Source organism: Bos indicus x Bos taurus, chromosome 18, assembly GCF_003369695.1.
Source record: "Bos indicus x Bos taurus breed Angus x Brahman F1 hybrid chromosome 18, Bos_hybrid_MaternalHap_v2.0, whole genome shotgun sequence".
NCBI classification, from domain to species: domain Eukaryota; kingdom Metazoa; phylum Chordata; class Mammalia; order Artiodactyla; family Bovidae; genus Bos; species Bos indicus x Bos taurus.
The window spans coordinates 31,421,533-31,448,266 of NC_040093.1; the positions used below are offsets into that span (position 1 = coordinate 31,421,533).

Consider the following 26,734-nt stretch of genomic DNA (forward strand, 5'->3'; position numbering starts at 1 on the left):
CCAGACACTTAGCCCCTTCTTGTCAGTCAAACAGTCCAAGTCAGGTCCACCCCGGACTTCTTACTGTTCTCAGCACTGAGGTCGCACATCTTGGCCTTCACCAGAAAGTCCTCCGGCCTACTTCCTTCAGGGGAGAAACTGAGGCAGCGCCCTGAGAAAGCAGCACCGTGCCCCCCTAGGTCCAGCTCAACCCTCCGTCAGCCTCCACTCTCTCGGGTCCCCACAATCCCCCGTCTCCTGGACCCCTGCCCTCCCACGCCGTGATGGCCTGACGCGCAGCCGCCGCCGGGGCCCCAGCACGGGCAGGTGAGGGCGGGGCCGGAGTTGCCGGCGCCCCGCCCCCAGCCCCGCCTGGCTAGAGGCCTCGCCTCTCCGAGGCCCCGCGGCGCGGGCCGCCGCCTCCCCAAGCGGGAGCCGCCGTGCAGAGCGCCGCCGAGCGGCCAGCGGGCGGGCGCTCGCTCCGCCCCCTCCCGGCCCGCCTCGCCGGCTCCCGCCTCCTTCTCTCTCCACTGGCTCCCGCCTCCCTCCCTTTCCGCTGCTGAGGCGGCGGGAGCCGAGCCCGAGCGGACCGAACCGTGGCCGCAGCGGGGCGGCGGGTGCAGAGGCGGCGGCGGCGCTGGTGCGGGAAGTCTGTCGTCGTCTCCGTCGGCAGCGGCGGCGGCGGCAATGCGGCGGCCCTGCTGAGCCCGCCAGCTCCGGGCGCCGGGAGCCAGCCGCGCGAGGCGGCTCGGGCCGGGCGGCAGCATGCGGAGCGGCGAGGAGCTGGACGGCTTCGAGGGCGAGGCCTCGAGCACCTCCATGATCTCGGGCGCCAGCAGCCCGTACCAGCCCACCACCGAGCCGGTGAGCCAGCGCCGCGGGCTGGCCGGCCTGCGCTGCGACCCCGACTACCTGCGCGGCGCGCTCGGCTGCCTCAAGGTCGCCCAAGTGGTAGGTGCCGGGCGGGGCCCCAGGTGCGGGCGGGCGGCCTAGCCGCGCGCTTTCCCTCGCTGCTCCCGCTTCAGGGGGCGCAGGCCCGGCCGGCCTCCACCGCGCCCCGGGCTTCCCATCGTCCAGCTCCTTGCGCCCCCTCTTCTAGCCGGATCCCTGGGCCTCCGTCCCGCCTCCCCTGGGGATCCCGTCTTCCCCAGCCCTGCTGCCTCAGGTGTGCGCCTTCTACCTGAACACCTGCCCCCGGGCCTACCTGTCCACGCCAGTCTTCGCTATCGCGAGCCTCTTTCACTGTTGGACTTGGTGGTGCGCGGAACCCGGCGGGGGTCACGCCTTCCCCTGGGTGCTGCTGGTCATAGCAACAACTTGTGTTAGGTTTTCGGGGGCCGCGCGTCCTCCACTCCTCCGGATCGTCCTCGTTTGTCTCTGCTTCCGCTACTGGGGAAGGTTTCTTCCCCCGGTGCCCAGCAGAGTGCTGAGCATATGGTAGACGCTCAAATAAATGTTGGTTGAATGGAGGCATGTAGTCTAGATGCATTGAGGGAGCCCAACTCTGCCCGCAGAGTCTCCAGTTTATATTGCAGAGGCTTTGATTCCTTCTAATTAGCCCAGAAGATAGAACCGGCATCTCTGAATCCTCCGCCCCAGCACGGTGGCTGGCATTGCCCAATTGGTACCCAGAGTTAAATCACTGCGGGAGGGCAGCCAGTTTTGGAGGTAATAGAAACAGAGAACTTTCTGTTGGGCTTGTCTATGGTAGAGCTCGTTCCTCAGAATACTTATTTTTAGCTTCCAGGGCGTTCAGGACAGTGTCCCCTCTGCCCCTCTTTTGTGGGTTTCTAACGAGCCTGTTTGGTTAGTTGCTTAGCTCTGTTGTGGATAGAGCATGCTCTTGTTGGGACAAAACTGTGTCCCGGTATTCCCTGACACAGGTAGGCCTTCCTCTGAGGCCCCTTACAGAACTTCATTGACTTCTCAGCCAGAGAAGCCATTTGCACGGACCTGCACGGTATATGCATTTTGTTTCTTCCAAGCATTGGTCTCCTTGTGCTTACTTGAGTACCTCGGTAAAGGTTCCTTGGGAATCTTTTTTATTTAACGTGAATATCCTTTCAATAAAGATCTCAGTGTTTGTAAATTGCAGAATCATAGCCTGTTTTATCTTTCTTTTGGGTGAAAGGCTTGTTCTGCTGATGGTGGGATGGTAGTTTTTGAAGGGCTCTCAGGAAAGACAAACAGAGCAGGTTATTCCTCTCTAGAATTTTAAACTGACCTTATCTGTTAAACTGGAATGTTCTCAGAGATATATTGGTTCTGGACTTAGGTTAGGCATTGCTGTTAGTAAAGAGAATGGAGAAGGTGGGGGAGGTGCCATTTAAAAGAGGCAGCTAGCTGATGTTTGAGTACAGCACAGATAATCACAAGTGAATAAGAGAGCTGGCAGAAAGGGGAACTTGGACCCAGGTGGAATTTAGGGATCTTGTTAAGTACCTTGCTTTGTTCACTCTGGACTTTTGAAAGTAAATAGACCTGCCACTTAAGGGATCTGGTAAAAGAATGAAATCCAGTAGTTTGTATAACATGTTAGCTATTACCTCATTGCTGGAATTTTGTCACCTAAGGCCATAAATGGAAGCCAGTGATAAATCGTATTTATCATTGCCTTTTTGTAAGGTGCTATTTTTGGTAGAACTTTACTTTTCATTTGGAAGAACTTTGGTGTCCAGCTCCTAAAATCTCCCCTAACTCTTGCCTCTAGAATTTAAACAGTGAGAGGTTGTGTTATATGTGGATGAGTGAAGGACAGGGATCTGCTTGAAGGGTATGGGAACATGAAATAGTCTCCCATGCATTTAGCTTTTCAGCCTTGATTAAAAACTCAGGGTTTTTAGGGGAAAAACCCTTCCACAAAACTCCAAGAAATTGGACTCTTGACTTAAACTGGAAAAGAAAATAAGAGTCGTTATGAAGATTTTTTTTTTTTTTTGGCTGCCCCATATAGCATGTGGGATCTTAGATCCCTGACCAGGAATCAAACCCATCTCTCCTGCCTTGGAAGCACTGGAAGCTTGGAGTCCTATTCACTGGACCACCAGAGAAGTCCCTGAAGATATTTCTAAGATGTTGCAACATCCCATCAAGAAATATGTTTAATATAAGTTCTAATTCTGTGGCTTTTGTGAAAAGTTTGATTTTTTAAAATTTTGTTTTAGGCTTTAGAGACATTTTTTTGTGGTCTGTGGCCTATTGCCACCTGTAAGTCCTTGCTCCAAGTGTGGTTGGCAGTACTTCTAGCACCTAAGAGCTTGTTAGAATTGCAGAATCATAGGCTTCACCTCAGACCTTATGAATCATAATCTACAGTTTAGCAAGATTCGCCAGGAGTTCTCCTGCACGATAGAGTTTGACACTTACCGTTCTGTAATCATTTTTAGTGTTAAAACTTTATACCTGTGTATGCGTGCTCAGTTGTGTCTGACTCTTCATGATCCCATGGACTGTAGCCCGCCAGGCTCCTCTGTCCGTGGAATTTTCCAGGCAAGAGTACTGGAGCGAGTTGCCATTTCCTTCTCCAGGGGATCTTCCTGACCCAGGGATCAGATGTTTCTTGTATCTCCTACATTGGCAGGCGGGTTCTTTATCAGCTGAGCCACCAGGGAAACTCTATCATTTTAGCGTTAAAACTTTATATACAGGTATTGGCAATCAGTTCTCTGTCAGAACCGTAAATAGTCAGCATCAAGGCTGGGGTTCTTCTGTAAAATGAGCCTATTCCTCCCTCAGAGGATTAAGAGGATGAGGTAATAGGTATAAATTAGCACCTAGCTTATTAGGTGCTTAGTTAGTGTGTAATAAAATGTTAGCTGTCACTGTTGCTAATTAATTAAATTAAAGAAACTTGATGAAAATGCCACCACAAAATTATAATTAAATTAAAAAAAAAATAAACTTTCACCAGCTCTCTGGTCCCTGTTTTTAAAAAAGTTTTATTTAATTGTTTTTGGTTGCGCTGCGTCTTCGTTGCTATGCAAGGTCTTTCTCTGGTTGCCAGAGAGGGGGCTACTCTTCATTTGTTGGGGAACATGGTCTCTAGAGCACATGGGCTTAGTTGCTCCGTAGCACATGAAACTTCCCTGACCAGAGATCCAGCTTGTGTTCCCCAAATTGGCAGGCAGATTCACATCCACTGCGCCGCCGGGGAAGTCCTAAAATTACATATTTGAACTAAAGATAGCTTACTTCCTAGTGATTTAAAAGTTAAATTGATCTTTTAAGTGGAACCTTATTTGATCATAAAACTAATCTGAAATAGCATGGAAATTAATCAGTGCATTTTCATAGTTTATATCTTTTAAAAATGAAACTCATACCTGTTTCTTCGCTGGGGAGAATATCTCAAACAATGTGAATGTACTTTTTGTAGGAAAACAGTTGGTTTAAGGTATAGATTTAAATACCTTCTTCTTCCTTTTGAATGTGTATTCTGTGAGTGCTTATTGGTTTTTAGCTGTTTTTAGCTCCCAGACATCATTTAATGAAACAGTTAATGTTTGTTTATTGTTTGTTGTTGTATTTTGATTTTGTTGTTTTCTCAGGCACACTTGGTTGAAAGCAGAATTGTGCTCTTGTGATGGGGAGGGGCACACTATCAATTATACCTTGATGTTAGGACAGTGTCAGAAAAGCACAGGCCCTCGGTGGGACAACTTTCTGAGAAATAACAACAGTGGACATCGGTAATGAGTGCTTACTCTTATGGATGAGAACATTAGAGGCACAGAGGTTGTGACTCCTTTAAGGTCTCGTGGTTTGAACTGGGATTTGAACCCAGGCAGCATGCTCTTTAGGCTTCCCAGGTGGCGCTAGTGGTAAAGAACCTGCCTGCCAATGCAGGAGATATAAGAGATGCGGGTTCAATCCCTGGGTCAGGAAGATCCCCTGGAGGAGGGCATGGCAACCCAGTCCAGTATTCTTGCCTGGAGAATCCCGTGGACAGAGGAGTCTGGCAGGTTACAGTCCATAGTGTTGCACAGAGTCAAACACGACTGAAGTGACTTAGCATGCACGCACGTGGACCCTTTACTGCCTCCTGAACATATCACTTTGAGTTGTTCCACTGAACAGGACAGACCTTGAGTCTAGGGACATTTCTGTGGTCTTTGGTCCACCCTTTTGGGTGACTTTTGGGTGACCTTTTGGCTGACTTTTACATGCTGAAATGATACACTGTACAAGGGTTTTGATTCTCTGTGGCCATTGTCCCTAGGTGAGCAGTTCCTGTGTAGCATCCTGTTCCTCAGCCATTAGTCTTGCTCAGTTTCTGCAGTGAGGGAACGGGCCTTATCAAAAAAGCCAAGACCAGAATCAGCATTTAAGTTCCTAAAACACCCCTCAGTGAGCTCTTTTGCATCAGATTCCTTTCTTTCTTTCTTCTTTCCTTTCCTTCTTTCTCTCTTTTCTCTCTCTTCCTTCCTTCCTTGCATCACTTGTATTAATGTTTTTGGGCTGTGCTGCCCAGCTTGAGGGATATTACTTCCCCAACCAGAGTTGGAACCCGTGCCATCTGCAGTGGAAGTGCGGAGTCTTAACCACTGGACCATCTGGGAAGTCCCTGAATCCCTTTCTGAAGTCCCTCCCATGCCTGATTGACCTTCTGACCTTGCATTGCATTTGTTTAGGACTATTTTTTAAAACAAAGTTGGGTAGTAGGTGATGTTTAAATTCAGACTTTAGCTCTGCTGATCGCCTTGAAATCTCTTAATCCCATTGTGTTTTGGCTTCTCCCGTAGTAAAATGTGAGTGGTAATGACTGAACGTTTGGGGAATTATAAGAACTAAAGGGGTTAATGTTTGGCAGGTGCTTTCTTAGGTAACTCAGTGACCACTGTGAGTATTTGCATTTCAGGGTTGGGTAATAATGTATCTTTTATTTGATGGAAACTGTGTCAGTTTTTCATCCCAGGCTGGGGAGCACAGTTCCTGCTTCCTTGACTATACTGAAGCAGGGCGGGGGTGTGCAGAGAATGACAGGTGAAATAGTTTCACTGCATGAGATTCTCACATGTACCTTAAGGTGAGACTAGTTAGAATAGTTTTATTTTCCCTTGGGAATTTTGTTATCTTTGAAAGTTGTGTTCCTGCTCAAAAACTTGGAGTCAAAGAAATTCTAGCAGAAAATCGAAGATTAAAACCATTCATAAGTTTTTATGATGCTTAAAATAGTAAAATTATCATTCAAGGCCTCAGAAAAATGTCTAGTACACATCTGTTTTATAAAACCAGACAAAGACAGTTCAAGAAAAATACACTCCTTGGAGAAGGAAATGGCAACCCACTCCAGTATTCTTGCCTGGAGAATCCCATAGACAGAGGAGCCTGGCAGGCTACAGTCCATGGGGTCGCAAGAGTCGGACACGACTTAGTGCACTGTCTCACCCCAGAGATCCTGCCACATATACCACAAAAACCAAACATCCCCCAGTGACCTTGGCCCCACTGTTCCAATCACTCCCAGGTGGGAATTCAGGCACATGTCCACAGAGGTCACAGACAACATACATACGGTTCTGTTATGTCCCATATATTACCCTTTCATGTCCCAAGGAAGACATTTTCTCTTAGAGATTTTCATTTAGTGTATCTTTAAAAAAATCTTGTGTTAAACTTGCCTCCATCTTTTTCTTGGGTAAGGACAACCCAGAAATGGCCCTTTTGTGTCTGTGATGTTGCCATTCACAGCTTTCTTGATAGGCCTAGTACAATCTTGAGAACAGGGTTGCTGTATGCTGAATGTCAGACAGTAGCTCTTAGCTTTGCCTATCTTAGGTAGTTATGCTGTGCATTTTTTATTGGTGTACCATGTTTGATTTGTCCCTAATACCTTTGAAGTTTTTCTGAGAAATGAATAATGGAACATGAACTTATTAAAATACATTTTAAGCCTTTAAAAAAAAAAAAAAAAAAAGAACACTCCAGACCAGTCATCCTCATGAACACAGGCACAAAAATCCTCAATAAAATGCGAGGAAATCAAATCCAGCAATGTTATGTAGAAGGAATAGTACCTCACAATCATTGTGGTTTGTCCCAGGAACAAAAGGCTTGTTCAGTTTTCCAAAATCAGGAGATAGAATCCACCATGCTAACAGTTTAAAGGGCAAAAAACACTTGATTATGTTAGTGCATGCAGAAAAAAAAACTTTTGACAAAATTCAGCATTCATTCATGATCAACGTTGCCAAGCAAACCTGGAAAAGGGCATCTGCCAGAAATCTACAGCTAACATACTTGGTGGTGAGAGAATACTTTCCCCTTAAGATGGGGAGCAAGGCAATGAAGTCTGTTCTCACCACTGCTATTCCACATCCTACTGGAATAGCCAGTGCAGGAAAAGTAAATAGAAGGCATTCAGATTGGAAAGAAAGAACAACTGTCCTATTTGCAGATGGCATGATTGTCTGTGTAGACAATCCCATGGGAATTTATAAAAAGAAAAGCTCCAAGGACTAATGTGTGAGTTAGCAAGGTCAACACACAAAAATCAATCATATTTTTATATCCTAGCAATAAACCACTGGAAGCTGAAATGGGGTGGGGGGCGGTGGGGAGCAGCCCATGTCAGTTACGATAGCCCTGAAACGAATGAAATAGGTCTAAATCTAATAAAACATGTACGGGATCTGAAAACTATGAAACACTGAAGGAGGAAATCAAAGAGTACCGATATAAGTGGGCAGACATGTTCATGAATTGGAAGACTCAATATAGTTATTAAAATATCTTTTCTCCACAAATTGATCTGTAGGTTTAACATAATCCCAGAATCCCAGCAAGGTGTTTTTTTTTTTGTTTTTTTAAGAGACAAGATGATTCTAAAATTGATATGGAAAGTCAAGTTAACCAGACCGAGGAGTGGTGGAGGATTGATTTCCAGGGCAGAGGAAACAGCAACGTGAAGAGAGAATGTGGAGGTCAGGGGTGTGTGAAGGGGAAGGGGGACGAGGAGGGGTTCTGAGAGTGCGGACTTCTGTCTCTTATCACCGTGAGACTTTGGGCCGTTGCTTGTTCACTTCAGGCCACAAGCAGGTCTCCTTGTTTGTAAATCGAAGCTGATCAGAGTGCTACTGGCAGGGCACCCGTGAGCCTTCTGTACAAAGTCCTTAGCAGAGTGTGGCTCACACAGAAGTCACGTGAACCTGTGGCCCTGCCACATACCTCTGAAATGTCCCAGTTGGGGAACTGGGTGACCAAGGGTCAGGGTGGAAGGGAGACTTATTTTTCACTGTATGACTCTTCATCCTTTTGTATATCACATGCAAATATCTTCTTTTCAAATATTCCCAGGGCGTCAGCTGTCACTAGCTCTACCTCAGGATAGATTAGCCTTAAAGCTGTTATACCAACCATAATCTTTAGTTAACCTCTTATTACTTTCCTTACTTTGTAATTTGGAGGCCCTTGGGGAGAATGATTTCAATAATACAGACATCTTGAAGAAACTTGACGTTTAAGAAGTTTTTCAGTCTATCTTCCTGTAAAAAAAAAAAGCCTTCTGCATAATAGCAGGTGCTTAATAAATTTGTTGATGCTAATGGGAAAACTTCTTCCATTTGAAAGGAATTTACCCTATAGCATGGTGACTATAGTTAATAATACTGTATTGCAATTGTATTGCAATTGAAAGTTGCTAAGAGAATAGATCTGATAGGCACTCATCACAGGAAAAAAATTTTTTAACTATGTATAATGATGCGTGTTAAATAAGACCTACTGTGCTGATCATGTGGTGGTAATGTCTACATCATTATTGATACACATATTTGTATATAGAGATATTGAATCATTTTGTTGCACAGCCTATTATAATGTTATATGCCAGGTAAATCTCAATTAAAAAAAAAAAAAACATTGTAACTTAGAAGGAAATTAGGGAAAAAAATCTTAGGCAATGAAAAGAGTTTTGGAATTTTTCCCTTCCAAAGACTGCATTAGATCCCCTGATCATGGTTTCCCCTGATCATGGTTTCCCCTGATCATGATTTCCAATTTTTGCTAAAAGGAAGGATCCTTCAGTAAATGTCCTGCATTCTTCTTTTGAATTGTTACTATTTTGTTGTTGTTGTTGTTAAATTTCAAGGAGTACTTCTACTAGATCAAAGGGCAATATCATTACATTTCTGAACATTTTTTAAAAAAATTATGAACTTTGTCCTACAACATACCTAAAGGTCTCAGTTTATTCCAAGTTACCAATGTGCATACCCACAAGAACCTCCAGTGGGAAATGGTGAGCTTGGTAAGACCTTTAGGACTCCTCCTGGGTCCCAGGACCAAATTAATTCTCAGTTGACAGCTCTGGAAGACCTTTGTTCTTTCTTTCTTTAAAAAACAATTTCCTTTCACTTTTATTGACATATGTGTGTGAGTGCTCTGTCACTCAGTCGTGTCCTGACTCTTTGTGACCCTATGGACTGTAGTCTGCCAGTCTCCTCTGTCCATATGATTTTTCAGGCAAGAAAATACCGGAGTGGGTTTGTTTACTGAGATATACTTAACATAAACATTGTAAGTTTAAGGTATACAGCATAATGATTTAATTTACATACATCATGAAATGATTACCACAGTTAACTTTAATGAACAGCCATCTCACATAGATAAAAATTAAAGAAACAGAGGACTTGCCTGGTGATCCAGTAGTTAAGACTCGGTGCTTCCACTGCAGTGAGTGCAGGTTCAATCCCTGATCTGGGAACTAAGACCCCACACGGCATGTGGCACAGCCAAAAACAAAAAGAAATAGAAAAAAACTTTTTTGCCTTGTGACCAGAAGATTTCTTGATAACTTGAATAAATTCTTGATAACTTTCATATATAACAATAGCAATGTTAATTATATTTACCATATTATACATAACATTCCTAGTACTTATTTATCTTGTAACTAGAAGTTTGTATCTTTTGATTGCCTTCATTCCTCCCCTTCCATCTCTGGTAGCCACAATTCTGATCTCTTTTTCTATGAGTTTAAGTATAAGTGACCTACAACACTGTGCTGGGGCTTCCCAGGTGGCAGTACTTGGTAAAAAATCTGCCTGCCAGTGTAGGAGACATAAGAGACGAGGGTTTAATCCCTGGGTCAGGAAGACCCCCTGGAGGAGGGCATGGCAACCCACTCTAGTATTCTTGTCTGAAGAATCCCATGGACAGAGGAGTCTGGGGGGCTACAGTCCATGGGATCGAAAAGAGCTGGACATGACTGAAGCGACTTAGCACGTACACACTGTTAGTTCTTGTTATCTACAAGATAGAGTTTGATATTTCTATACATTTCAAAATTATCACTATGATGACTTTTTTTCTTAATTAGAAAGTTCTAAGAGCCTTTCCCTCAGAAAAGGCGATGGCACCCCACTCCAGTACTCTTGCCTGGAAAATCCCATGGACGGAGGAGCCTGGTAGGCTGCAGTCCACGGGGTCGCAAAGAGTCGGACACAACTGAGCGACTTCACTTTCATTTTTCACTTTCACGCGTTGGAGAAGGAAATGGCAACCCACTCCAGTGTTCTTGCCTGGAGAATCCCAGGGACGGGGGAGCCTGGTGGACTGCCGTCTATGGGGTCGCACAGAGTTGGACACGACTGAAGCGACTTAGCAGCAGTAGCAGCAGCAAGAGCCTTTCCCAGGTCATGGAACCTCAGAGGATGCTTAGAGGGGTCAAGGGGTCAGGTGTACATGCCCTGTCAGATCCATGAGGCTTCTCCTGGTAGAATGAATGGGTGCTTTCCTGCATGCTGGAGAGAGGCATATTCCAGCCTCTGGAATTAGTGCTGCATTTACCTGAGCTCCAGCACAGGTAATGGGGTCTGTGATTCACCCCATTAAGGGCTGAGGTCTGTGTGGTGGCCAGAGCTGTTTATTTTCCATTATGGTCCATTTAGCTTCCTGAGCTGTTGAAATGACTGAAAATACCAGCATTCCGGCCTTCAACCCACAGCTATCACTCGCTGACTCTTTATCCTTACTCCCAGAAGTAGCTCCAGATCCTTTTGTAGAACGATGTCATGTGTCTTTAGAAAATAAAGTTGTTTATTAGAGTATAGAGCAACAGTCAAAGGCCTGATCATAGATCCTACATTTTCCCAGACAGTCCTGATTTCCTGTGCTGTCTCAGACTCTATGTAAGTACATCCTAAATTAAAAAAAAATTATTTTACTTTAAATTATGAAATAGTCCAATCATTGAAATCAGAGCAGCAAGGGCTCATGTATTGACAGTGTGTTCTGAGGTTTTTCCTTGGAATGTAAGAATATTCCTGGGGGACAGGCTGTACGTGCAGAAGAGATAAAAGTGGGTGAGACAAGCTGGGATTTGGATTCGTTAGCGGAGTGAGCCTTCAGTGAGTCTAGAATGAGGAGAATAGACCGGGAAAGGCAAAGAATGAGAGAACAAGACACCTCTGGCTGAGGGCATGGCCTCAGCATCTCATGTGGTGGCCAGGAGCCAATTTAAACTTTCAGAGGCTCAGTTTAAAGTGGTCCAGAGCTGGGACCAGGCCTGTAGCTGACTGAAGAGGGGACAGATGAGTAGTACAGAAGTCAGAAAGTGACACCTCTTTTGGGAGAAGAGCTTGCCTTTTTAGCATTTGGAAACCATCTTATTGTGAAACAGTTTAACTTCTTTTTTTTTTAATGCTATTTTTAAAGCTATAATGGAGGTAAGAAAATATCCCTTACTATTGAAAATATTTTTAGCATAGTCATGTTTAGTTGCTAACTCATGTCCAACTCTTTTGCAACCCCAAGGACGGTAGCCCACCAGGCTCCTCTGTCCATGGGATTTCCCAGGCAAGAATACTGAAGTGGGTTGCCCTTTCCTTCTCCATGAATTGCTCTTTCTTAAGGGCACCTCGAGGCTGGGAGAAAGATGTAAACAGATAGTTGCAGTATACCGCAGGGGTGATATATGTACAGATTGCTGTGGGCACGTTAGACTAGGAACATTACAGCGTGGAGGTTACAAGCGATCACACTAAAGTGGGATAGCCAAGATTCAACTTCAGGCTCTGCCAATCACACACCGGGTAACCTTTGAAACTGTTCACCTCAGAACTAGAACTTGAACCCATGCATGGGGACTGGAACCTGGCCAGACCCCACAGTCTTCCAGTTGAGACCACACACCTGATTTCAGAACTTAATGAAGCTCATTGCAGAAAGAATTCAGTGAGAGAGAAAGTGATAGGTAAGAAGTGGATTATTTAGAGAGAGAACACTTCACAGATAGAGTGTAGTCTATCTCAAAATGTAAGAACGGCCCAGTTTAACTTCTTGAGGGGGAGGACTTTTGTGTGAAAAATTCTCACTTAAAAGGAGGCCCAGACCTCATCTCAGCTCCTCCCGTGCGTGGCCTTGTGTGCTCACATGAGATGGTCGGGTCTGTTACTCGTTTTCAGAGTGGGGTGTCCCCTGGGAGCCCTAAGGTTATCAACATAGAAATGGGAGATGGAGAGTCAGACTGAGGGACTGTGTACCAACTGTATTTCAGAAAATCTCATAAGAGAGCCCAGCATCAATTTCTTTTTTTTTTTTTCTTTCTTCTTATTTTAAATTGGAGGATACTTCTTTTAAATTAGAGGATAATTCTGCTATTCAACAGTGTGAATCAGCCATAAGTATGTGTGTGTGTGTGTGTGTGTGTGTGTGTATATATATATATCTTCTCCCTCATGAGCCTCCCTCCCACTCCTCCCCAGTTTCTTTTTTGACTAGGGTTTTAAGGTACTGATTATTTCACTTGACCAGAAACTTTGATTAACTCGTTGATTAACATATTCCTGTCTCAGAGTCTTTGCATTTGAAGTTCAGTCTTCCATAGACCCCCACCAACCCCTGCCGCCGACCCCTCTCCGCCATCCATCCCTTCCCCAAAATGCCCACTTGGCTCTGTTCTTCAGAACTGCTGTTCTTCTGCTCTGTCCAGGAGACCTTCCCTGATCACCCTGTCAAAAGTAGGACATTCCCCCAGTCCCGCTTTTTATCCCCTTCACCCTGCTTTACTTTGCTTTGCAGCATTTACTACCCAACTAGAATTTCAACTCCACCAGAGCTGAAGCTTTGTGTTTTGAGTTCCCTGCTATATCCCCAGTGTCTAAAACAGTACCTGCCCATAGGGAGGCCCTGAATAAACAGGTGAATATACATATTTGTTTCATAGAAGAAAGAAAAAAGTCGCAGTTTATGTAGTATTTAACATAGTTCCTAAAAGGTCCAATTGTTTGAAAACATGGAATCTATCAGAGAACAATAACATCTATTTCTAAGCAGATAAACTGGACTCTGTTGTAAACGGAAAATATTGGGGAGAAAGTATAGAAACAAAATGCCTTTGTAATTCTTTTTTCTTTTTTAAACTGTGAGTTTTAAAAGTGTGTAGAGTGCTACTAGGAAACAGAAGCTTTTGCTTAGGAGACAGATTTTTGTAAAAGAAGAGGAAACCATAAGAGGCTTTGCCAAACTTTCTGCTTAGGAAAGTATAAAATGAAAACCAGGGGTTCTGTAATTATTATTAAAGTTGTCTGCTTTCTGATTGACTTGCTGGGCGAGAGGGTCACTCAGGATCTGCCAAGTCAGTGTTTTGAAAATCCTTAGAGCAGACACTTAACACGTGCAAAGAAGTCGCAACTGAGGGTCCTTGTGCTTGTTTTTATGGCATTCTCTGATGAAAACAGAAGAATAGCAGTTCTGTGAGGCCTGAGAAAAGGAGGCCTTGATTTTGACTGAAGACTGCAGAGGCCCGTAGGAAATGCTGGCGTCCAGAACGATGTCTCTGAACATTTCAAACGATTGGTTCAGTTTGGGAATTCAGTGGGTTAATAAACACTTAAAATGTTGGGTTTAATCAAACGTGGATCATTTTGGATGCTTTCTTTCTTGCCACTACGATTTGATGACTGGTGCAGGGGAAGCCTTCATTTTTGTGGTTTCCCGTTTATTCCAGCACAGCGATGAAAAACAGTTTAAGGCTAAAAGTTTTTTGTGCCAGTGGAAAAAAAACAAACCTCAGGAACAATGGCTCTTCCAGCAGTAGTTGCTTCTTTATAGCTGGTCTACTTTCAACCATTTTTGGTCCAAGCCCTACACATTGTGTATAATTTCATATTAAGAGTTGGCTAAATAACTTTAGAGTTAGATCAAGGTCAGTGACTAGATTTTGGTAAAAATTCTAACATATTCTTTCCATTTGAAAAAAAAAAAATCTGTGCTTTATATATGTGTTGAACACCTAGGCTGGGCCAGGTACTAATGTACATCCATCAGTAGGACACAAAGCCCTGCCTCTGAGGGGCTTGGAGGGTTTGATGTGAGGCAGAAAAGGTGCACCATCCGTCCTGACCACTGGAGCCAAGTGCTCTACTAGTGGCCCAGGACAGTGGGCTTGCTAGGAAGCCCTTGTGGGAAATGGACATATTTGGACGTTGAATGGCTAGAGCCTGGAACCAGGTATGGTGTGTCCTGTGGAGAAGTAGTATACCAGCTCCTGGGAGTCATGTGTGAGCCCAGGAAAGGGGTGAGAAGGAGGTACAGGTATGGTTCACCAGGCAAAGGTATGGATGGGTAGGGATGGGGGAGGGGAGGAGGGGGCACCGAAATGGGGCCCAACTTGTTAGGCTAATGAATTTGAATCTTCTGAAAGAGATGAGCAGCAGAGCAGTGGCTGTTGAGCACTTGCAGTGTGGCTAGGATGAATTTGAGGTGCTGTTGTAGTTCAGTCTCCCAGTGGTGTCTGACTCTTTGCGACCCCATGGACTGCAGCAGGCAGCCTCTCTGTCCCTCATAGTTTCCCAAAGTTTGCCCAAGCTCATGTCCGTTGAATCGGTGATGCCCTCCAGCTAACTCATCCTCTGATGCCCTTTTCTCCTTCTGCCCTCAGTCTTTCCCAGCATCAGGGACTTTTCCAATGAGTTGGCTGTTCGCATCAGATGACCAAAGTACTGGAGTTTCAGCTTCAGCATCAGGCCTTCCAACAAGTACTCAGGGTTGATTTCCCTCAAGATTTGACTGTTTTGATCTCCTTGTTGTTTGAGGGACTCTCAGGAGTCTTCTCCAGCACTGCAGTTTGAAGGCGTCAGTTCTTCAGCACTTGGCCTTCTGTAATTACGGTTCAACTCTCACAACCATATGTGACCCCTGGGGGAACCATAGCCTTGACTATATGGATCTTTGTCAGCAGAGTAATGGCTCTGCTTTTCAACACACTGTCTAGGTTTGTCATAGCTTTCCTGCCAAGAAGCAATAGTCTTCTGATTTCATGGCTGCAGTCACTGTTTGCAGTGAGTTTGGAATCCAAGAAGAGGAATTCTGTCACTACTTCTGCATTTTCCCCTTCTATTTGCCATGCAGTAATGGGGCCAGATGCCATGATCTTAGTTTTTTTAATGTTTCGTTTTAAGCCAATTCTTTCACTCTACTCCTTCACCCTCATCATGAAGCTCTTTAGTTCCTCTTCGATTTCTGCCGTTAGAGTGGTATCATCCACATAGCTGAGATTGTTAATGTTCCTCCTGCCTGTCTTAATTCCAGCTTGTAACTCATCCAGCCTGGCATTTCTCATGATGTGCTCAGCATATAGGTTAAACAAGCAGGGTTACAGCAGACAGTCCTGTCATATTCCTTTTTCAATCCTGAACCAATCAGTTGTTCCGTACAGGGTTCTAATTGTTGCTTCTTGACCTGCATACACGTTTCTTGGGAGACAGGTAAGATGGTCTGGTATTCTCATCTCTTTAAGAGCTTTCCACAGTTCATTATGATCCACACAGTCAAATATTCATTGAAAGGACTGATGCTGAAGCTCCAATACTTTGGCCACCTGATGTGAAGAACTGGCTCATTGGAAAAGACCCTGGTGCTGGGAAAGATTGAAGGCAGGAGGAGAAGGGGATGACAGAGGATGAGATGGTTGGATGGCATCACCGACTCTATGGACATGAGTTTGAGCAAGCTCCGGGTGTTGGTGGTGGACAGGGAAGTCTAGCATGCTGCAGTGCATGGGGTCGCAAAGAGTCGGACATGACTGAGCAACTGAACTGAACACAGTCAAAGGCTTTGGTGTAATTGATGAAACAGAGGTAGATATTTTTCTGAAATTCCCTTGGTTTCTCTATGATCCAGTAAATGTTGGCAATTTGATCTCTTGTTCCTCTTCCTTTTCTAAACCCAGCTTGGACATCTGGAAGTTCTTGGTTTGCATAATGCTGAAGCCTGGCATGCAAGATTTTAAGCATGACGTTACTAGCATAGGAGATGAGTGCAATTGTCTGGTGGCTAGCACATTCTTTAGTACTACCCTTCTTGGGAATTGGGATGAGGATTGGCCTTTTCCAGTCCCGTGGCCCCTGCTGAGTCTTCCAGATTTGCTGACATATTGAACTTGAGGTGTGCATAAGTATAAAATACATGCTAGAGTTGAAAGATGTAATAGGAGAGAACCAGAATGTAAAATTATGTGTCGAAATGGTGATACTTTGGCTACATTGGGATAAATTAAATTTACTATTAAAATTTTCTCCACCTGTTTCTTTTTTTAAAACGTGAAACCATGGATCAAGGAAAGGTCTCCATTTTGGAGTCTTATTTTTAAAATTATTTGTTTATGTTTTTGTTGTGGTGGGTCTTCGTCGCTGTGCGAAGGCTTTCTCTAGCTGTGGATAAGGGGGCTACTCCTTGTTGCAGTGAGCTGGCTTCTCATTGCTGTGGCTTGTCTCATTGCAGAGCACAGGCTCTAGGCGCAGGGCTTAGCAGCTGCAGCTTGTGGGCTGTAGAGCGCAGGCTCAGTGGTTGTGGCACTCAGGCTTGGTTGCTCTGCAGCGTGTGAAATCTTCCCAGACAAGGGATCGAACCCATGTCCCCTGTATTGGCAGATGGATTCCTATCCACTGTACCACTGTGGAAGTCCACTCCACCTATTTCTTTTTACTTTTTAAAGTATGACTGTTGGAAAATTTGAAATTACTCATGTGGCTCGTGTGTTTCTATTGGCCCTCGCTGGGTTAGAGAGTATGAGGAATGGCTTTGAGAAGGATGAGATGATCCAAGACCTGCTAAGAGACTTTGAGCAACTCAGGTGAGGATCAGAGGCGGAAAAGATGTGACAAGTGGGAGAGAAGAGGTGGTAATCATGTTTTATTATAACCCTTGTTTTTACTTTTCATTGTTTCTCAAACAAAGAGATATTGAAGCTAACATTTCTTGCACTTCTACTACGTCCAGACTGCTAGTGTTCTACATGTGTTATCTCATGTAATGCTCTTAGCAGTCCTACGAGGCAGATTCTTTACTGCTGAGGAAACAGAGGCTTACTGAGTTCACTCACTCCCTCAGAGTCCCCACAGCTAGTGAGTGGGGAGCTCACTAGTCTGCCTTTGGAGACCACAGCTGGACCCCCTACATGTGTGTGAGTCTATAATACAACCATTAGACGGGTTATGAGATTTGTTCCACCATCACTTGTCTGTCCTGTTGTACAGGGACTTAGCCCATTTCTGTTTTCCCTCGTCTGCCGGTATTGCTCCTGGTGGGCCAGGCAGCTTTAAGAGACCTGGCTCTCAGTTCTTGCACAATACATGAATCACGTCTGTCATAGTTGGGAGGGGTGGGTGGTATTACAGAGTGAGGCCCCTTAGTCCTTCTCTTCTAACTCCTTGGATTATCAGTGAAATTTAAGAATTGCTGGTAGAGGAAGGGTAGAGGGATAAAGATTGAAGCTTTATTGTCCTGTTTGCTTGAGCCAGTGGCCTTCAAAGTATGTGGGGTTGGAAGGATTATTGATTTCTGGAACCTTTTTTTCCCCCTCCTAGAGCAGCTAATACACCCTTGGGCACCTTTTTGGACTTAGCTTGTTTATGGGTGCATGCATGCTAAGTCGCTTCAGTCATGTCCAATTCTGCCACCCACTGGACTGTAGCCTGCCAGGCTCCTCTCTCCATGGGATTCTTCAGGCAAGAAAACTGGAATGGGTTGCCATCCCCTCCTCCAGGGGATCTTCCTGACCCAGGGATTGAACCCACGTCTCTTTATATTTTCTGAATTGGCAGGCCAGTTCTTTACCACTAGCGCCACTTGGGAAACCATGTTTATGGGTATTAGAGGATAATTTTTAAAAGATAAAATCATGACTCACATACAAATATGAAGGAGTAAATAATGAAGGAGCCAGTAAGATGTCATAGCCTGTTCAAAGGAAAATTCAGAGTAGGCACACATGCACATACCAGGAAATGAATTTCAGTAGATGCATCTTTGAAGGGGGGAGTCTGTTGTCTCTCTGCCAAACAATCCATGTACCTGTCTTTAGGCAAGAATTATTTGCACTGCTATCACTTATGTACAATTAACAGAGTTGCAAAATATCTCAGAAGACTGAAAAGTATAAAAACCATAGGATAAAGTAACTTGCAAAGTTATGTCCTAACAAGGCCTATTCATCCATTGAGTATGTCTTTTTGGTCTATTTTCAAAATCATCCACAGTTTATCCTGAGAAGGGAAATAAATGGGAGGGGTCTAGGTGGGTAGGGTTTTTAATCCAGCTCAGAGTTAAAAGCATCTGCCTGCAATGCAGGAGTCCTGGGTTCGATCCCTGGGTCTGGAAGATCCCCTGGAGAAGGAAATGGCAACCCACTCCAGTATTCTTGCCTGGAGAATCCCATGGATGGAGGAGCCTGGTGGGCTACAGTCCACGGGGTCGCAAAGAGTTGGACACGTCCCATGGAGGGAGGAGCTTGGTGGGCTACAGTCCATGGGGTCGCAAAGAGTTGGACACGACTAAGCGACTTCACTTGTATATGTTAGAACCTCCTGATTTTATTTATTCCTTACTCTCTTTCCTGTGTTCCTCCATCCTGATGGTTGATTTCCACATTGTCAGGTGGCTGGAGGAACATTCTTTATGGCCTCCTGCACCTTACTGTAGATTTCTCTTTTGTTTTTCTTATTTCTCCCTGGTTACTGTTCTTCACAAAAATAGATCTTGATCACCCATCTGTAGAACTATACATTTTAGGCCTCATCCTGGCCCTTCCAGGACTTCCCAGATGACGCTAATGATAAAGGACCTGCCCGTCAAGGCAGGAGACGCAAGAGACACAGGTTCGATCCCTGGGTCAGGAAGATCCCCTGGAGGAGGGCATGGGAACTCACTCCAGTATTATTGCCTAGAGAATCCCATGGACAGAGGAGCCTGGCAAGCTACAGTCCATGGGATCGCAAAGAATCAGACACTACTGAAGTGACTTAGCATACACGCACAGCTAAGGTTACCTGCCACCATAGAGTTGATGTGAAGTTGAACTGAAAGTGCCAAGCATAGAGCCTGGCCGTGAGAAGAGTGATTTTGGGAGCTAGGGGGATACAGTTCAGTCCATAGCAAGGTGAGAGCATGGTATACATCAGTAATAGAGGTTTAAGATGGCTCAAAACATCTGGCAACTCCAACTTACAATATAATTTTGCATGCGTGCTCAGGTGTGTCTGACTCTTTGCGACCCTATGGACTGTAGCCTGCCAGGTTCCTCTGTTCATGGGATTCTCCAGGTGAGAATACTGGAGTGGGTTGCTGTTTCCTACTGCAACTTACAATTTTAGACCAGAAGGAATTGGAAGCCATCCATGTGTGCCTCTCCTTTGTTTCCTAGGTGAGGAATCTGACCCTAGAGAAGCTGTAACTTAACCTGCGGCTACCCAGTTTGTTGATGGTGCTGGAACCTGGGTCTCAGACTGGTGTGCTCGCCCCTGTAACTAGCTGCTGCTCTTGGCGACAGTTTGATTCCTTTCTGTGAAGCCAGATGTGGGATAGCTCTGCATTCTAATCATCTTTCTTATCCCTTATGGGATTATGGGGAAGACAGATGAATGGTTAATAGCCTCAGGCACATTCTAGGATAGTAGTTTTAGGAACAGCTGTATATGACAAATCAAGTCTTTGCCTGTGATATCAGTTTAAAGTGCAGGCATTTGCCCAGCCCAGGCACATGGCTCAAGTGAATGCACTGGGGTGGGCAGTGGACTTGGGAACGCCCAAGCTTGGATTGTAGTAAAGCCTGATGTTGGTAGATAGAATTTGCCTTTTAGTTCCTTAATTTGTTAATAAATTGACATCAAGGGGAATTTGCTGGCCGTCCAGTGGTTAAGACTTGGTGCTTTCATTCCAGGAACCTGGGTTTGATCCCTGGTCAGGGAATTAAGATCCTGCAAGCTGCACAGAGGTCAAAAAATAATTTTTAAAAAATTGAGATCAGGGGGGCTTCTCTGGTGGCTCAGTGGTAAAGAATTCTCCTGCCAGTGCAGAAGACATGGATTCAACCCCTGGTCCAAGAGGATCCCATATGCCATGGAGGAACTAAGCCCGTGAGCCACAGCTACTGAGCCCAAGTGCCCTAGAGTCTGTGCTCTGTAACAAGAGAAGCCATCACAGTGAGAAACCTGCTCACCAAGGCATAGAGTAGACCCCGCTCTCCAAGACTAGAGAAAAGCCCATGCAGCAACAAAGACCCACCACAGCCAAAAATAATAAATAGTTATTCCACAGCCAAAAATAATAAATACAGTTATTTAAAAAGTTGAGATCCAGATAGTTTTTCTGCTGAAAAATTGATGTATGTTCCTTTAGAGTTTGGTTTTAGAGCCGAAACTAGGGAGACAGACCCCCACTTGTCACAGGTGGGCTCATCCACATGGCTCTGTGCATGGTCCCAAAATGTGTGATGGTGTGGAGCTGGTGATGAGGGTGTTACTGGTGGTGTGGGTGTTCAGAGTTAGTTTTGGTGAGGTAGCTGGGGAGATGCTGCATGTGTCTCACCTTCACTAGATGCTTTGGAAGAATTTCAGCTCTTAGTTTGGGATTTTTTGGACCTGGGACTGCCAAGCTTATTAGATAAGGGAAGCCCACAGAGAATGATAAATTACTAGGTTGAGGGAAACCTGGGGGAACTCATCGGGGGCAATAGTATATGAGGTCTCTCCTCTGTGTTTAGCTCCGTGGAGTTCTGTAGGAGACCTGCCGTTCTTATTTTTATTTAATCATTTAATTTATTTATTTGTTTTTGGCTACGCTGAGTTTTTGTTGCTGCTCTGGCATTTTTCTAGCAATGAATGGGGGCGTCCTGGAGCACAAGCTCGTCATCGCAGTGGCTTCCCTTGTTGCAGAGCCCTGGCTCTAGGGCACGTGGGCTTCAGCAGTTTCAGCTTCCAGGCTCAAGAGCACAGCCTCAGTAGTTGTGGCACACGGGGTCAGTTGCATGCACGGGCTCTGAAGCATGGGGGATCTTCCCAGATCAGGACTCGAACCTGTGTCTCCTGCATTGACAGGCAGTTTCTTTACTACTGAGCCACCAGGAAAGCCCCTTTGTTTTGTCTTTTTGTTTTAATGGACAGTGACCTCTATCGTTGAATCTCAGGCCAGATCCATATAAATGAAAACAAAACAATATTTTAAAATTCTACCTATTAGTAAGCTTCTTAATACTTAACAAACAGATCATCAAGACCTGCCAGATACAGGATTTAGCAAGATTGGTTCAGTATTATTATTGTCATAGAGGAACAAAGAAAGTCCCCGAGATCCTGCTCTGAATCCATATTGTCCGTGGCTACTTTGTACAGTTGGGCAAGTTGTGTACTGTGCAGTGAGTCTAGCCAAGAGGGTGAAGGAGGCTGAGATCCAGCCTGCATGCTCTGTTGCCAAGGCACATGCCCTGGTACTGGGCAGCGTCCCAATTCATCAGCCCAGAGCAGGTGCCATTTTTAATTTGCTATCCTCTTGCCAAGCCAAGTTGCCACCCAGACTGGAATATCGCTGACTGGCACAAAGGTGCTATGTGAAGCAGCTTATGTCTTGATTATTTAACTGGGAAACTTATTTTAGAGATATGGCTTAGCGGTGATATTAAGGATATGAGTGCATTTTTATTTAAAAACTTTTAAAATTTATTTTTGGCTACGCTGGTCTGTATTGCTGTGCAGGGGCTACTCTCTACTTGCAGTGCGTGGGCTCCTCACTGGTTTCTCTTGTTGTGGAGCACAGGTTTAAGGTGCATGGCTTTCAGTAGTTGTGGTGCATGGGCCTAGGTGCCCCGCGGCATGTGGAGTCTTCCCGGACCAGGGATCAGACCCTTGTCCCCTGCACTGGCAGGTGGATTCTTAACTGGACCACCAGGGAAGTCGTGCGAGTACATTTTTAAATAAGACTAGATAAAACCAAACTGTGAACTTGAGTTTAATTTTCCAGATTCAGTAAATAAATTTATTTAGATTAGTAAGCGTATGCAGGGCCTTCTAGCCTTTTGTGTGGTCCTCTGTGAGGTGTGTAGATGATGATGTATTCAGTGCTGAATAGGTGAATACAGATCAAAAGGTAACCTTCTGACTCATTTCAACGGGAGCTCCCATGTTGTTGAAATTAAACTTGCAATCCCACTCTGAACCTAAATTATTGTTGGAACATCTGTCCAGCAACTGATGGTGTGTGCTGGGTCATCAAGGCTGTACCAATCCCCTGACACGCCTCTACCCCAGGAGCTCTGGATATGGGCACTGAGGGGCCTCCAGGACTGACTGGGTGGGCTGCCCGCATGGCTGAGCCCATCCGTGCGGTGTGGGTCCGCTCCGAGTTGCCTGGAACAGAGGGACACACGGGTTCCTTTGGGTGGACTGCAAGACCAGATAAACCTTGGAGGGAGCCCTGGCAGGGCCAAGCAGTGGGCCCTCATGAATCTCGGGGGTTTTACTTGAATCAGTGCCTCATTTAGCAGGACCGTTTCTCTTTCTAGCTGCTGGGTTGAGGGCAGCCCATAGCTCCTGGGCCACAAAGGGCCCGTGCCTTCTCTTCCCATGTCCACAGGGCCTGTATCCGGGCCCGTGTTCTGGCCCGTGACCTCATCACATCTGAAATGGACTGGGCTCTGCCCAGCTCCGAGCTGGCCCCATTCTAGCCCGAGGCCAGCCAAGCGCCTCCTGCTCTGACAGCTGGGCTTGCTTAGGGGTGGGCATCTGTCTGTTGGGCTGGTCTGGCAGCAGGGGATTCTGAGCATTGACTGCCTCGGTCTGAGAAGTTGGGGGCATGAACTGGCTGGTTGGGGCACGGACAGGGTCCTGCCCCACTGTGGAGTGCAGCCTGTGGTCGGGGGTCTGTCTCAGGTCACCAAGGGCTGGATGCTGTCAACCCGAAAGAATCCTAGCAGTGAGTCTGCTCAGGGATCCGAGTGGAGGCTGAAAACTATGCACAGGGAGACAGTTTTCTTAATAAAACGTGAACCGTCCGCTTGCTTGCTTCCAAGAAGAGAAAACTGGCTGAGCGAAAGACTGCAAGGAGGAGCATGTTAAAAACATTGCTGCCTGACTTGTTAGCTGTGGGGAACACAATCTCCTGCTGTTAGGAATCGCCTATGGAACAAACACATCTCACTGTTGAGTAGCGGCACCAAAGTGCAGGACAGCCTTCAGGCTCTGCAGTGTGTGCCCTTGGGTATTTTCTGTAAATGATGGCATAACACCAAAAGCAATTCAGAAGAATCATAAAAGAACAGTTAGGTAAAGTTGCAGGTGTTATGGTTTCTGATGTACATATTATAAACAGATTCTGATAGATTATTTAAAATGCCCCTCCCAGGTCTATCTATCTGCCCTTTCCATTGCTCACTTGCTCACTGCAGTTGAATTCCAGAAAGCATCGGATTGGCCTGCTTACCACTGCCTCTGTGTGCGTGGAGCCCTCCCAGCCAGGCCAGATGAGACAGCCTCGCCGGCCTGCGGGTTGGCTGTCCTAGGGTCAAGGGCGCATGCCTCTTGTGCACTGGGGTCCTGAGCATGACAGCCCTGTGCAAGGAACAGCCTGAGGTCCCTTCTCGTAAGGGTGGGGAGGCAGGGGAGGGAAGAGGGATGGACTAGTTAGCTCTGATCTTTAGTGGGCACAGTGGTCTCTTCCTTCTCACCTATTCTCGATTTCCTGGCCCCTCCTTGGTCTACTCCCCTGCCTGTGTTCCACGTCAGGACCTAATCTGCCTCTTTGCTATCACTTTCGGGCCTTCCCCCATCTGGGGACTTTTGCCGCTTGCCTGATTTCTTCCCCTCTGTTTATTCAGAGGCGCTACAGAAGTTACCACTTCTCATGACAAACTTTCCATATTTCTGTTCTCCCTTCTCCAGTCATGCATCTGGTTAAGTGTCTTTTGGGAATCTGGTATTGTGTGAGGCTTACAAGGCTCCATTATGTCAAGGAGTCCACAGCCTAAGTCATACATAGATGGAACCATAGTATAAATATCACATTTTCAACTTGAATGCTGTTTTCCAAAATGGGGGGGAAAAAAAGCCCACATCTTTTCTGATTATAAAAGTATATGTGTCTGTGGTTATTAAAAAAAAACCAAACCACTATGGAACAATGAAGAAAAGAGTAAACATCAGTAGTATTCTCATTAGCTAGAGAGAACTTCCATTGTTGCTTAGTTGCTCAGTTGTGTCCAACTCTGCAACAGTATCGACTGTGGCCCTCCAGGCTCCTCTGTCCATGAGATTCTTCAGGGAAAAGTACTGGAGTGGGTTGTCATTTACTTCTCCAGGGGATCTTTCCAACCCAGGGATGGAACCCATTTCTCCTGCATTGGAAGGCAGATTCTTTACCACTGAGCCACCTGGGAAGCCCACTTCCATGATCGGGTACCTATTATTATTCCTTTGTGTGCATATTTGTAAAAATGGAATATCATTCAGTAACTTGCTTTCAGGTATAGCAGAGAGCAGTGTTTTCTTTCCTTCTTTCTTTTTTTTTTTTTTTGAGTTACAACTATAGATTTATGTTACTGCTTTTAAGGACTTTTTATGGAATTGTATATATTCAGAAAACCCCGCAAATTTTGTTTTTAGATTATTTTTGACTGTGCTGGGTCTTCCTTGCTGTGCAGGCTTTTCTCTAGTTGCGCGAGCAGGGGCTCCTCTTTGCTGCAGTGCTTGGGCTTCTCGTGGCAGTGGCTTCTTGTTGTGGAGCAGAGCTTCTGGGGCATGTGGGCTTTCGTAGTTGCGGCACACGGGCTCCAAAGTTGTAGTTCCCAGACTCTAGAGCACAGGCTCAATAATTGTGGCACACAGGCTTAGTTGCTCCATGGCACGTGGGGTCTTCCCAGACCAGGAATCAAACCTGTGTCTCTTACACTGACAGGCGCATTCTTTACCACTGAACCACAAGGGAAGCCCCCAAAGTGCACAGATCTTAAGTACATAGCTAATGTCTGAACGTTATGCTTCATTATACTTTAGACTTTAGCTGGTCAGCCCCATCCAGTCGACTCAGTCTTGCTTTGTTTTGGTTACCATTTTGGAAATGGATCTGTTTCTTTAGATTATTTTTGTTTCATGACTGAGTGGCAAAATTGAAGGCTTTTATTCTGTATCTTGAATTCTGGAAAAACAGCATTTAAAAGCTAATTTGAAATTTGTCACATTGTGGTTTTGAGAAATAAACCAACAAACAAGAAAAAAAGTTTAGTGAGGGAATTCACACTATTTTCTTTCTGAGACTGTAAGAAAACTGATGGAAGTTTGAGCTCTAGAGGTTTGGAAACATGCTAAGGATGTTGGTGATCTCCACATGTTCATTTTTTAAAATTCAAATACAATAAAATAGACTTTTTTTTTGATGTTCAGGTCTGTGAGTTACAACAAAGATATATATATACATTCATGTAACCACTACCACAATCAAGATACAGAACAATTACATCAACCCACAAAACTTCCTCATTCTTTCCCTTTGTGGTCACACCCTCCCACTTGACAACCACTCATCTCTTCCCCATCATTATAGCTATATCTTTTCTAGAGCATCATAGAGTATACAACCTTTTGATTTTGTGTTTCAGTGTGATGCATTTGAGATTCATTTATGTTGTGTTTTATCTGTAGTTCATTCCTTTTTATTGCTAAGTAGTTTCACACTGTAGGTATGTACTACAGTTTGTTTATAATCATTTATTGTTGGAGGACATTTGAGTTCCAGGTTTTGGTGATTATTAATAGAGCTGCTATAAATATTCATATACAGTTTTTGTGTGAACATAGGTTTTATTTCACTGGGGTTAATATCTAGAAGTGAAATTGCTGGATCATACGGTATGTGTATGTTTACACATGTAGTAAAAGTGTTAGTCGTTCAGTTGTGTCTGACTCTGTGACCCTAGACTGTAGCCCACCAGGCTCCTCTTGTCCCTGGAATTCTTCAGGCAAGAAATACTGGAGTGAGTAGCCATTCCTTTCTCCAGGGGAGTCTTCCTAACCCAAGGATTGAACCCAGGTCTCCTACACTGCAGACAGAATCTTTACCATCTGAGCCACAGGGAAGCCTTACATGTATAAGAAACTGCTCAGTGGTTTCCCAGAGAGTCTGTACCATGTTGCTTTTTATGATCAGTGTATGAGAGTTCCAGTTGCCCTGCGTCCTGGCTAACGCTTGGTCTTACCATCTTTTTTCTTAAATCAGTGTAATAGGTGGTATCTCACAGCAGTTTTAATTTGCATTTCCCTAAATAGCTAATGATTTAAGCATCTTACAATTATTTGCTATCTGTATATTCTCTTTGGAGAAGAATTTGAGTCTTTTGACTGTTTTTCTTATTAGTTTGCTTTAAAAAATTTTTTATTTTGGCTGCGCTGGGTCTTCACTGTGGCACATGGGCTTGTCACTGCAGTACTTGGGTTTTCTCTAGTTACAGTGCTCGGGCTTAGTTGCCCCGTGGCATGTAGGATCTTCGTTC

The 26,734-nt window shown here is 45.0% G+C and overlaps 1 protein-coding gene across 3 annotated transcripts in view; it reads left to right on the forward strand.

Annotated features, from left to right (window-relative positions):
* The first annotated feature begins 471 nt into the window (after positions 1 to 471).
* CMTM4 (CKLF like MARVEL transmembrane domain containing 4) overlaps positions 472 to 26,734 on the forward strand; it is a 79,935-nt gene continuing 53,672 nt past the window's right edge. The window contains exon 1 of one of the 3 annotated variants that reach the window (XM_027516375.1): positions 472 to 930. In XM_027516375.1, coding sequence (XP_027372176.1) covers positions 745 to 930 — 186 coding nt within the window. In that variant the 5' untranslated portion in view covers positions 472 to 744. The remainder of the gene's footprint in view (positions 931 to 26,734) is intronic. The other 2 variants (XM_027516374.1, XM_027516372.1) reach the window with 2 other exon arrangements.